At 34.9% G+C, this 13,363-nt stretch overlaps 1 protein-coding gene across 7 annotated transcripts in view; it reads right to left on the minus strand.

The window, feature by feature from the left end:
* The window catches only part of VEZT (vezatin, adherens junctions transmembrane protein), a 92,593-nt gene that overhangs the window by 25,033 nt on the left and 54,197 nt on the right, over positions 1 to 13,363 (minus strand). For all 7 annotated transcript variants that reach the window (XR_005218391.1, XR_005218390.1, XM_037846418.1 and 4 more), the window contains one exon: positions 1,558 to 1,889. Coding sequence is in view for 5 of the 7 variants with exons in the window: in XM_037846418.1 (XP_037702346.1) it covers positions 1,558 to 1,889 (332 nt within the window). In the remaining 2 variants the exon portion in view is untranslated. The remainder of the gene's footprint in view (positions 1 to 1,557; positions 1,890 to 13,363) is intronic.

A 13,363-nucleotide genomic window follows, 5' to 3' on the forward strand; every position in this document is an offset into this window, starting at 1 on the left:
AACAAAATCTGTTAGAGAGTAATGTGCTATGGTAACAAAAACCTAAAACCAGTGTCATTGGCTTTTGGACTAGGCAACATTAAGAAGCTGGAAGAACCTTGAGGGATAGTGGAATTCTGATGGGCCTCAAGGAGGCTGTTGGTTAAGGCTTAAAAAAAAAGTGAGAAATGTTATTGTAAGCTAGAGATAAGATGACCCTTGTTATGCAATGACAGAAAGTTTAGTAATACTGTCACTTGTGGCAATGTAAAAAATAAGAAATGCACCCAATAAACTCAGTGATATAACTGTGGAGATTCCCAGGCTGCCTGTCTTCTTCCAGTGGCCTACAGTAAATTGTGAAAGAAAAAAATGTTTTAAAGCATGACCCATTCTGTTTTCAAGTAGAATTCAGAAGAAATGTAGAAAGTTCAGGACAGTCTTTCCAACTGGCAAAAGGTACTCAAAGTAAAAAAGGAACTCAGATCAAAGGTCAAATCCAGAGTGCTGTCAGGAAAATGTCAAAACGTTTTTCTGACTTTAATTTCCTGTTCATGTACAACATATCTTCCCTCAGTAAACTGGCCTTTTGATTTTACTGTGACTTGAAGTCCTTTTAATCCATGTTTCTTATCTTATGAAACTGACCACTGGCCTGACACTTGACTTCTTGATTGGCATCTAGGGTCAAGTACATCAGCTACAACCTGATCAACACTTTAAATTTCTCTGACCGATTCTTCACATCCACTTTCCTGATAACCAACATGGCATGGACCTAGTAATTCATTTTCTCTAGTTCTATAGCATGAATATGTAAGTGACAGAGAAAAATCTCACCAAAAAAAATCTCATGTGAATATCATATGCCATGACTCTTAAACTTGAAATTTTTTTCTGAAAAAATTCTTCATGTAGAAATTTATTGAAAGAGCATTCTCAATTGATAAAGGTGTACCAAAACGGGGCATAAAATTTTGGAAATTAGGGCAGAATACCAATAATATCAGGCAAGGTGGAAGAGCAACAAATATAAACTATGGACACTACATTTTAATGTTCAGCCAGGACCAAAAAGCTTGTCATTTGCTACAGAAAATGTCCAAATCTGCTGGAATTTATTTAGAAAAATAACAACATATTACAATTCTATTATGTATAACAACACTTCTTGTAATCTACTGTTCTAGTGCTGGCAGATATTTCTCTCAAACTTCAGGTTCCAGTTTAAGAGCCCTACTTTAAGAGAGGTTAAAAAAAAAAAAAGCTCAGTCTTTATTTATAACCTTCTTCATTTCAACCCTCAAACAGAATGAACATCTGCTTTTGTCCTAGCTAACTTTCTAGGTTTCTAACAAAATCAGGAAATATAAAAACTATAAGTGATTTCCCAAAATTACAGTACTTACAAATCATTGTTTCTCTGCTACATTTGTGGCTATAAACCATCCTCCATGCTGCAAGTCTCAATTTTGTTTCTTCTTTCTAGCTAGGTCACAAGCCAACAACTATAATGGCACAAGAATGAAGCTTGCTAATCATGTGGAAATTTCCTAATATGGCTTCTTCTAAACTTACTCATTCAGTAATGCTTTCAGATGGAGCTGCAAGCTGCGTATTGCTGTGTGAACACTATTCAATTCTCTGGACTTCTGTTGGGTTTTGGACAAACGCTGGGGTACTGACTGGTGCTGAGTTTCAAAGTACCGATGGAACTCGTAGCTGCGCTTAAGCTCTTCCAAACAAGCAGAATGAGCATGAGGTAGACCTTGAGTCACATCAGATAAAATAAGATGAGGCAAAAGCGCTGGAGTAAGTAAGGACCCAGGAGGTGAATTAGCTGTAGAAAGTAACAGGGCTAATCGTCTGAAAAACTCTGAACTCTGTGCCACCCACAGTTGAAACAAAACCTAAAAAAATAAAAAAGGAACTAGATCAATAAAATGTATCAGTCAACATTCAAAACAAACTACACATTTGTTTATCTTAACTTCTGGTTCCAAATTTTCACTTTATCCTAAGGAAAGAATACAGCTGAGCTTGAATTAACTCTAAGATTAGGCAAAAATGTTATACTAAAATATTAGCCAAGAATATTATATCAAACTATGTATTCATGGTATATGGGAACTTCTGATCCCAACATGGCAGATACACCAGAATTTAATTTAATACAAAAGTGTTGGAATGGGACAAATCTATTAGAAGTCATCATGAGTCATTAAAATAATTTTATACACAGGAGAAAAGAAGAAAGTAGGACTGATGGACACACACAAATCTAAAAAACCTGAGTCATTGATGGATCCAGGAAAAGACGTTTCCTGGCACTTAGGACAGTGCTCTTGAATATATTTCTTCAGTCATTTCCATGACATTGAAGGAATACATTTATTATTCAACAACTATTTACTGAGCATCTACTTTGTGCTAGACTCTGTTGTAGGTGTGGGGTCACATAGCAGTGAACAAAATAGATCAAGTCCTTACCCTTCTGATACCTGTATTTTAATTGGGGAGACAGAAAATATAAACCGAGGTTATAGTGTAGTAATGTCAGGTAATGAAGGCTATGAGGGGGAGAAAAAAAGTATAAGGTGACTGTGTGATAGGGAAGGGATTTGGAGTAGGAGGATAACTTGATATGATTTACATTTTAAATGGGTTATTCAGACCATGAGGGAATAAGAGTGGAAGTTAGAGAAGTCAGTTACGAGGCAGTTACAGTAGTCTGGAAAAGATGATGGTGGTTTGGATGGAGGCAGACTGGTGTTAAGGCTTTGAAAGCTGCCACAATCCAACAGTGTGGTGATGGCAAGAACTATTTCTGGTCTTTTAGAAAATTTTAGTTTTAAAAGAAATTTTAAAACAAGTGATAAAGTTACTGGAATTCTTATTTTAACTATAAAGGACTGAGTAGGCATATTTAGGGCAAAGGGAAGATATATAGTCAGGCACTGACGTATGGCCATGGAAATAAGACACCAAAGTTAAGAGATCACTTTGTTGATAATTTTTATAGTATAAAATATACTAGAATATTTGCAGATCATGGCAAAAAGCATACCTGAAAAACACAGTTAGATAAAAATTCCAATCTGAGAATTTTAATAAAATCATTACCAAATTATTGTAGGCATTTGTTAGCACAAACATGTTATTAAAAAATAATTTTACTAGTTTGTATAGAAGTGATGGTCAGGCTCATCATTTTTTGAGAGCAACAGCAAATCAGTACTATCAGAATATGAAAAAACCTTATTAAAATAATATTAAATTATTAAAGGAATTTACTATAACTGCCTTTGAGGTATCAGACAAAATGCAGCTAAATAAATATGCACATAACACATACATACTATATAAAATATATAATAGAATATTTTTAAAGATAGTTTTGTTACTTTTAAGTCCAAGCAGTATATGGTAAGCTAAATATATAAATCAGTTTTTAAACTTTTATATTTTTGATTATGAAATATCTCAAACAAAAAGTAACACCAACTACTGAGTTTAAGCAAATGTTATCCAGTGCCATGGTCTCTAATCTTGCTTCTTGCATTATTACTACATGTGTATGTTATACTACATACAAATATTTTAATAGTATATTGCTCTACATGTTTTTAAATTCTGTACAACTAATTTTATACTGAAAATTCTACCTCAAATAACGACTGAGAAATGCTAGATAAAATATAATAACAGTTTATTTAAATACATAGCTACAATGCCCAGAGAAAAAGAGAACTCTCTGCCAGAAATGAGGGGGAAACTGAGGAATCAATGCAGTAGGGAGTGACCAGATAACTTGGTCTGGCCAAGGAATGTGGGTCCAGTCTTAGTGTCACATGTTTTGGTTTCAAGACTTATACAGAGATAAGAGAAGTAGTCTTGCTACTTCTTTGAAGTGTGGACTAAAACAAAATCTACCAGTTGACTCCTGAGTTTGGGGTTCAAAATTATGCCGTTATCATGGTCTAGGAAATCCATGTAAAGAAATCAATACAGAAATTGGTCCCAAGGTGATCATATCCTAGGAACAGTTATCTAGCATGAGAAACTGCAAAACCTATTCTTGAGATACATACGCTGAATCTAAGCAGCAAAGGATTCCTCCAAATATAAGCCTATTCAAGACAAGGACAATATCCCGCAAACAAGTAGATAAATAAATACATGAGGAAACAATCTAGTATGAGCAAAAGGTAGCAAGCAGACAACAAACTGGAGGATAGAACCACTTTGGATAATTTATATTCCAATTTTTCACAACCATGAAAATGGTCATTTTTCAGACTGTTTTATTAAATGAACTAAAAATTATGCAAATAACACATTAAGAGAATTTAATGTAAACCTATTCTACCATCGACTTATTTTTTAAAGTAAACAAGACCAAATTTCCAAATAGCTAGATACAATATCTAGCAATTCTTGAATATAAACAACATTACCTTGTAAGTCTTCGTATTAAATCATTAAATTTTGTGATTACAATGATTTTTATATCTTCATTCATTTAATAAATATTTCTTGAGCACCTACTATGTGCAAGGCATTGTTACAGGTGCTGATGATACAACAGTGAACAAAAGAGAAAAAAACTTCCAGCCGTGATGGGGTTATACTCAAGTAGGGGAAAATAATTAACAAGTAAACGAGTTTCTTGGTTGATGACCAATGCAGAATAATACAGCAGAGAAGAGGAACAGGGAATGCGTGCTTGTGCATGTATACATGAGAGAGGGAGAGGGAGACAGAGTGGAATGGGGTGGTAGGAAGGGAGGTTACATGAGGGAAGAGAGTTCCAGGGAGCAGGAGGATCAGCAAACAAGAAACAAAAAAATGGCCTGTGTGGCAGAGGCAGAGTAAGCAAGTGGGAGCATGGGAAGTGATGAGGTCACTGAGGTAACTCAGGCTTTTACTCTAAATAAATGGGGAACCACTGAAAGGTTCTGAATAGAGGAGTGATATGATCTGACCTATGTTTTAACAGAGTCATTTGGGCTGCTGTGTTATGAGATTAAAGGGAAATGAAAGTAGAAGCGGAGGGACCAATTAGGAAGTTACTGTAATAATCCAGGTGAGACATAATGGTAGCATGGACAACACTGGAGTAGTTGGACTCTGGATATATCCTGTGAAAACAGAACCAAGAGAATTTCCTGACAGACTGGGTATGAGAGAAAAAGAGTTAACAAACATGATTCCAGAATTGTGGGTCACGGAAATTTTAAGAATCAAGTTGCTGTAACTTACTGCCATTAATTAAAAAAAAAAAAAATTATTATCTAATCACTGTCTCATTATCCAATTAAACCAATAAACATAAAATTATGTAGTTTTTTTTGGGTCTGTCCTTTGGATAAGGGAAGCTGCTCTTGAGGAGGAGATAAGTATATCTTATGCACAAGTAGGAAATTTTGACTAAAAGCATTTCTACATTTTTGCTTTCTAAGCAGTTATAATAGTAACACTAATCAAAAATCTTATGTCTCTCCCTTCCCAAAACAGCAATAAGGCTTTCATACTAATATTATATATATATATCCATCCTCAGGATACAGTTAGGAGGTTGATTTCTTTTCCAAAGGTGCCACATTTACTATGGCTAAGCTTTCCTGAGGGAAGTTATGTGAGCAATAAAAAATAAAGCCAAAATATATTTTCTTCAGAGAGCACAATGAAGATTACAAAGGAAAATAAAAGGCCCTGATTTATTGGTAAACCATCTTTCACTGGGTTTTTTAAAAGCTTTTTTTTGAGAGAATTTTCTTTTAGAATCTAACTTACAAAATATAAAGTAAAATTCTACATCTGGATGCACTGACAATTAACTATACAAGGTGGCAATATATAATTTTTTAACTTTACAGGGGCTTTTAGCAGTATATAAACTTTACCGATCTCCTCAAGATAAGGCTTCTTTCAGAGAAGCTTATAATCCTGGTAACAATGCAACACGATTTTTGACTTTGGTTATAGACTAATTATAGGTCAAAATAAATATATGATTAAAGTTAGTCTGATTTACATGTAAAGTCATATGGGTGAGGAAAAAGGACCAGCTATAACCAGTACGATTATGGGGACAAGCGGGGGAGAGAACAGAGAACAAATCTCCAATTGTAAAGTAGAGCACATTAGATATAATTTAAAATATTAGCTGACATTTATTAATCATTTATTTACTCTGTGGCAGGTACTGGAGTGACAAAAATTTCATTCTTATAACAACTGGTTCTATGGGCCAAATCAATAGTCAAGTGATGGAGCTAGTCAGACCTGGAAAGTCTGACCCCATGGGATTTACTTTGTTTCTTTGCTGCCTATATTTAAGGCAAAATACAATTCAGGATTTAACATGCTTAAAAAAAAAATCAAATGCATAAAGAAATAGGGAAATTATTTGGAAATCATGATGAATAAACAAAAAAATAATTTAAAAAGGAAATTAAATAATACAATTCTTTCTCTGAATCCTTCTTAAAAAATAACAGTTATTACCATTTTTGTATACCCACTATACGACAAACCCTGTTCAAGGTATTTTTGTTTTGTCATTTAATCTTCCAACATCCTATAATGCATGTGACATAAGAAGACAGCCTTGCTTTTTCTTCATTTTAGAATTTCTCAAATTGTCCTTGGAAAAAACGGTATTTTGTTTCCATTACAGAATAAAGCATAGCCATGATACTGAATTTGGAAATGAATGAAAATCACCCATAGGCCTACCATCTCAAAGAACAGCTATTAGTATCTTCAAATATTTTCTTCAAGTCTTTTTTAAAAAATGGAATTGTGGCCATACTGTATGTAAAATTATGTATCCTGAGTGTTTCACTGGTTTTAACAGACATTTCTCCAAGATTTCACAAAATCTTCATAAACAAGTTGTAGCTGCTGACAACGGTTTACCATGTGGATCCACTACATAATTCATGTAGCCATTCCTCTTTTATTGCACATTTAGGCTGTGGTCAGTTTTTCATTATTATAATCAAAACTAATAAGCAACTTGGTACATAACTTCACCATATTTAGCAAATACATTTACTAATATACTAAGATTTGTGTAAGCAGAATACTGAATCAAAGGATATATCATTTTTAAACCTCTTTGTATTTTAAATTGCATTTTGAAACAAATAACTTTAGGGAATTGAGGAAACCAAATAAAAACACTATTGTAGCAGCATAGGTAAGAGATGATGGTGGCTAGGACTAGGATGGTGAGATGGTAGATAGAAAAAAGAAAATACACTTTGAAGGCAGAACTGAACAGAAGAATCTGCTGACAGACTGGATGCAAGGGCTAAGAAGGGTAAGAATGATGATGACAAAGTTTATGAGCTTAGTAAGTTACGTGGTACCGTTTACTAAGATGGGTTAGAATGAGGGTAGGAATAAGTCAAGGCAAATTTTAAGCAACAGGAACGGAAAAACAGGAGAATTAGAACATTTATTTGTGGATCAGAAAATTTAAAAGATGTAGAAATTGATAAAGTCTCAAAACAAAATGGATACTGATGTTTATGCTATACTGTATGTGCACCGATTTTCACATTTTCAAGGAAAGTCCTAAAGAATAGAAATAAATAAATATCTAAGTGGAGCTTACCAAAATATTGTAAAGGAATTTAAAAACATTTGGACTGCTTTCTTAAAAACATTACTGGAAGAAAAATGGGGACAGGGACTGAATGAAGATTGGGGTGGGATGTGGGGGATGAGTTGGGTGTTCTTTTTTACTTTTGTTTTTTATTCTTATTTTTATTTTTTCTGGTGTAAAGGAAATGTTCAAAAATGGATTGGGGTGATGAAGGCACAACCATATGATGGTACTGTGAACAGCAGATTATACACCATGGAGGACTGTATAGTTATGTGAATATACCTCAATAAAACTGAATTAAAAAAAAAAATGAAACAAACTTCTGCACTAATTATTTCTTCAACTGTTTCTTAATCCAAATTTAGACTTAGTCATTAGAATCTTTGGTTCAGGGAACAGGAATGGTTCTGTGATTTTAATTTTCTGTAATCAACTGGAAGAATGATTAGATCGTACTTGAGTATGTTCTGAAATATTTAAGACTTGATATTAAAAATTGTACTTTCTAACATGATTTGAACTAAGATGATTCTCCATGTAGCACAGTTTAATTTTACTTACTTTGTACATATTTGAAACCAGCTACTGTGGAAAATCAGAATCCATCAGAAAATTTTGATTTATTTTTACCTGCCAATGAAAGTTTGAAATCTTCACTTCAATCAAATGATTTTTTAAATTAGTTTTTGGGCAAACATAAAAAGAGCAATCTTTTGATTTTATATAGTCAATATTTTCAGATTACTGGTAAAAATTATTTGAAAACAAATTTCTGGGTAATAAAAGGCATCAGAACTTGATACACACAGTATAATTACCACACAGTATACTTAATTGAAGTGTATGCCTGGTATTTTGAATTGTTAATTTGGGGGCTATATTCCAATGGATAAAACAATGATGGGACTACATCTGTATAAATGGGTGTTAACAGATAGTGGAAATAATCTGGCAGTGTATGATATAGAATGTTATAATTAAGCCATATGTTTATGTCTGGATTCAAACCTTTTTTTTAAACTGAGATTGTTCACATACCATACAATTATCCAAAGATTCAAAGTGTACAATCAATTGCCCATAGTACCATCATACAGCTGTGTACCCTTCGCCACAATAAATTTTTTTTTGAATTTTTAGAATATTTTCATTACTCCAGAAAAGAAATGAAGACAAAAAAAAGAAACTCAAATCCTCCCATACCCCTAACCAACCCCCTCCATAATTTTGGTATAGTACATTTGTTACCATTGATGAAAGAATGTTAAAATACTACTAACTGTAGAATATAGTTTGCAATAGGTATATATTTTTTCCCTATATGCCCCTCCATTAACTTTTAGTTATAGTGTTATACATTTGTTCTAGTTCATGAAAGAGATTTCCAATATTCGTCCAGTTAATCATGGACATTGCCTACCACAGGTTTCACTGTTTTATACATTCCCATCTTTTAACCTCCAACTTTCCTTCTGGTGACATATGTGACTCTGAGCTTCCCTCTTCCACCACATTCACACACCATTCAGCACTGTTAGTTATTCTCACAATGTGCTACCATCACCTCTTCCAAACACTTAAGTTCAACCTAGTTGAACATTCTGCTCATAATAAGCAACCACTCCCCATTCTTGGGCCTCGTTCTATCACTCAATATAGTGCCCTCAAGGTTTCTTCATCAACCCCTTTTTTTCTGAAATGGTTTTATTTACACAAAATACATTCCATCCTAAGTAAACAATCAATGGTTCCCTGTATAGACACGTATTTATGTATTCACCACCATCACCACTATCTATATAAAGACATCTCTATTTCTTCCACAAAGACGGAGGAAGAGTCAAAGAAGGTAGAGACAAAAGAAAAAGAAAAATGAAAGAGGAAAAAAAAAAGAAAAAAAAAACATGACAGCTAGGAAGCAACAAAAGGAAAGATAGCATTAAACTAAAGTAGAATAAAGAGTCAGACAACACCACCAATGCCAAGAGTCCCATATCCCTCCCTTATGTCCCCCTCCTCTTATAGGCATTTAGCTTTGGTATATTATCTTCGTCCCATTAAAGGAAGCAGCATAATACAATGTTTATGTCAATTACAGTCTCTAGTTTGCATTGACTGTATTTTTCCCCCAATACCACCCTATCTTTAACACCTTGCAAGGTTGACATTCATTTGTTCTCCCTCATGTAAAAACATATTTATACATTTTATCACAATTGTTGAGCACTCTAGGTTTCATTGAGTTATACAGTCCCAGTCTTCATCTTTCCTCTTTCCTTTTGGTGTCCCACATGCTTCTAACCTTCTTCTTTCGACCATACTCACAGTGATCTTTGTTCAGTGTTCTTACATTGCTGTGCTACCATCACCCAAAACTGGGTTCCAAATCTTTCACTCCTGTCTTTTCCTATCTGTCTGTAGTGTTCCCTTTAGTATTTCCTGTAGAGCAGGTATCTTGTTCACAAACTCTCTCATTGTCTGTTTGTCAGAGAATATTTTAAACTCTCCCTCACATTTGAAGGATAGTTTTGCCAGATATACGATTCTTGGCTGGCAGTTTTTCTCTTTCAGTATCTTAAATACATCACACCACTTCTTTCTGGCCTCCATGGTTTCTACCAAGAAATCCGCACAGTCTTATCAAGCTTCCTTTGTATGTGATGGATTGCTTTTCTCTTGCTGCCTTCAGGATTCTCTCTTTGTCTTTGATGTTTGATAATCTGATTATTAAGTGTCTTGGCATAGGCCTATTCAGATCTATTCTGTTTGGGGTATGCTGTACTTCTTGGATGTGTAATTTTATGTCTTTCATAAGAGATGGGAAATTTTCATTGAATATTTCCTCTATTATTGCTTCTGCTCCCTTTCCCTTCTCTTCTCGTTCTGGCATACCCATGACATGTACATTCATGTGTTTCATGTTGTCATTCAAATCCCTGAGACGTTGCTCATATTTTTCCATTCTTTTCCCTACCTGCTCTTTTGTGTGTGGGATTTCAAGCATTTTGTTCTCCAGTTCCTGAGTGTTTTCTTCTGCCTCTTGAGATATGCTGTTGTATGTCTCCATTGTGTCTTTCTTTCATCTCTTGTATCGTGCCTTTCATTTCCATAGATTCTGCCTGTTGTTTTTTTAAACTTTTGATTTCTACCTTATGTTCGCCCAGTGTTTTCATTATAGGTTTCAGCTCTTTTTCCATATCTTCCCTAAACTTTTTGAATTGATTAAGCATTAGTTGTTTCAATTCCTATATCTCAGTTGAAGTGTAAGTTTTTTCCTCTGGGCCATAACTTCATTTTCTTAGTGTAGGCTGTAGTTTTCTGCTGTCTAGGCATCTGGTTTCCTTGGTTACACCAATCACATTTTCCTAGATCAGAATGGGCTCAGATCTCAGAAGGGGGCAATATTCAGTATCAGGTTTCCCTGAAGGTGTGTCTTAGAAGACTGACACACCCTGTGAGGCCTATAGCTGCTGTGCTTTTCCTAACCTGCCCAGCAGGTGGCATCTGTCAGTCTGTAGCTCCTGACTGGTATAAGGAGGTGTGGTCCATTTGGTTTCTGTTTGGCTGTTTTCCCCCAAGCTCTGGGGTCTGGTTCAGAATGGGAGGCTGCTAGTAGGGATGGACACCACCTCTTACCTCTTAGGGAAAATATACTCCCTAGGGAGTGACCATCAGCATTTAAATGGGTTCTTTGTCTCTCTGACTCTGCTATCTCTACCCTTGTCTGGGTCAGAGCGCTGTGAACTGAAAATGGCTGCAGCTTTCTCCACTGAGCCGCCCAGGTTGACAGAGAGGAAAAGGGACAGAAAGCCCCACTTCAGGGCCAGTCCACAGCTCTCCCAGCATCACCCACCAGACAGAAATAGCATCTACTCTTCTGGGCTCCCCCTCCCAGGACAGAGAAGTTCTCCAGCTCTTTAAGGTCAGTTGTCACTAATAGCCTCTGTCTGCTCATTGGGGATTTGTAGCTTGTATTTAGCAATCCATGTTTGTTAATTAAAACCCCAGTTGGAGCTGGGCTGAGGTATATTTGCTTGTTCAGAGAGTGCTGCTGTCTATCACAGTGACATTTTGCAGTTCAGGCTACCGTTGGGGGAGGGGGCTCCTGGCTCAGGTCCACAGCTTTCACTTACAGATTTTATGCTGCGATCTCAGGCATTCTTCCCACTCCAGGTTGGTGTACGATGTGTGGAGTATCACAGTTGTCACCCAGCATTATTCCAAATTATGTACTAGTTCCTGGTTGTTTATTAGTTGTTCCCGCGGGACTAATTACTTCCACTCCTCTCTATGCTGCCATCTTCTTCTGTCTCCTGGATTTAAAACTTTTAAACAATCATTTACAAACGCATTGTCTTTTATTTTGAAGAATATAAACAGTTATATTCAGTTATACAAATCAACATCTTATTTATGGTAAGATATTTTATTCCATTGAAAAGTTTTGCTGTAGTATGGGAAAATGTACATCTTTTTCACAGTTTGTATCAATGTGAAATAAAATTTAATGTATGAGTTTTCCATGTTATTCTTCTGCAATATTTTTCTACTACTAACCTCTAATTAGTCCATCAAATGAAGTATCGTAAATCATTACCAAACCCATATTATCGAACTTTTAAGCTGTTTCCAGAAGTTGCTACCGTAGTAATATCATGAAGAATATATTTGGTATATCTTTGATTACTTCCTGAGATAAATTCAGAAACATGAAAATTGCTGGAGTAAAGGGTATACACCTCTTTAAAGACTGATATTCACTGCTGCAGTGAACCAGTTTATACTTTCACCATTAGTGTGTAAGAGCTCCCTGAATCTTCATTGATAATGAGTATTACCAATTCTCAATATCTTAGGAAAATGGGTAATTTTCCCAAGATTGAAAATTTTATCACTTTTATTGGTCATTTCTATTTCTTCTTCTGTGAATTACCAGTTCATACATCTGACCCATTTTCTACTGGCTTTAGACCTGATGCTGTTTATATAGAAAGGATTTAACCACCCTGTTACAAATCATTAAATTTCTTTTTAGAGCTTGTTTGCATTTAGAGTACGCAGTATTTGAAGTTTGCAAGTTTTATTTTTATTTAGTCAAACATATTCTTTTATGCAGCTTTTAATACATGAAAAAATTCTTATTCTAAATAAGAATTCAGGAGATCTTCCAAGTACTTTATCAATGTTTATTGAAATAAATGGCTAGTCATAAGATCATTTATATTGGTTTCCTATTAAAATAAATCCACTTATCTCCAAAAAGTAATTTAAAAGAAGAGCTTATATTAAGAATTTTAAGTATTCTGACATTGAAATCTAAGGATCTCCTCATCCAATCTTTATGATGCTCTCTACTTTTTTTTTTTCCCGACTGCTTTTATTATTATTATTATTATTAAATTCAGTTTTATTGAAATACATTCACACACCATACAATCATCCATGGTATACAATCCACTGTCCACAGTATGATAACAGTTATGCATTCATCACCACAATCTATCTCTGAACATTTTCCTTACATCAGAAAGAACCAGAGCAAGAATAAAAAATAAAAGTGAAAAAAGAACACCCAAATCATCCCCCTCATCCCACCCCATTTGTCCTTTAGTTTTTATCCCCATTTTTCTACTCAACCATACACTAGATAAAGGGGGTGTGATCCACAAGGTCTTCACAATCACACTGTCACCCCCTTGTAAGTACATTATTATATAATTGTCTTCAGGAGTCCAGACTGTTGGGTTGGAGTTTGGTAGTTTC

This window comes from Choloepus didactylus, chromosome 8 (assembly GCF_015220235.1).
Source record: "Choloepus didactylus isolate mChoDid1 chromosome 8, mChoDid1.pri, whole genome shotgun sequence".
In the NCBI taxonomy this organism is placed as follows: domain Eukaryota; kingdom Metazoa; phylum Chordata; class Mammalia; order Pilosa; family Megalonychidae; genus Choloepus; species Choloepus didactylus.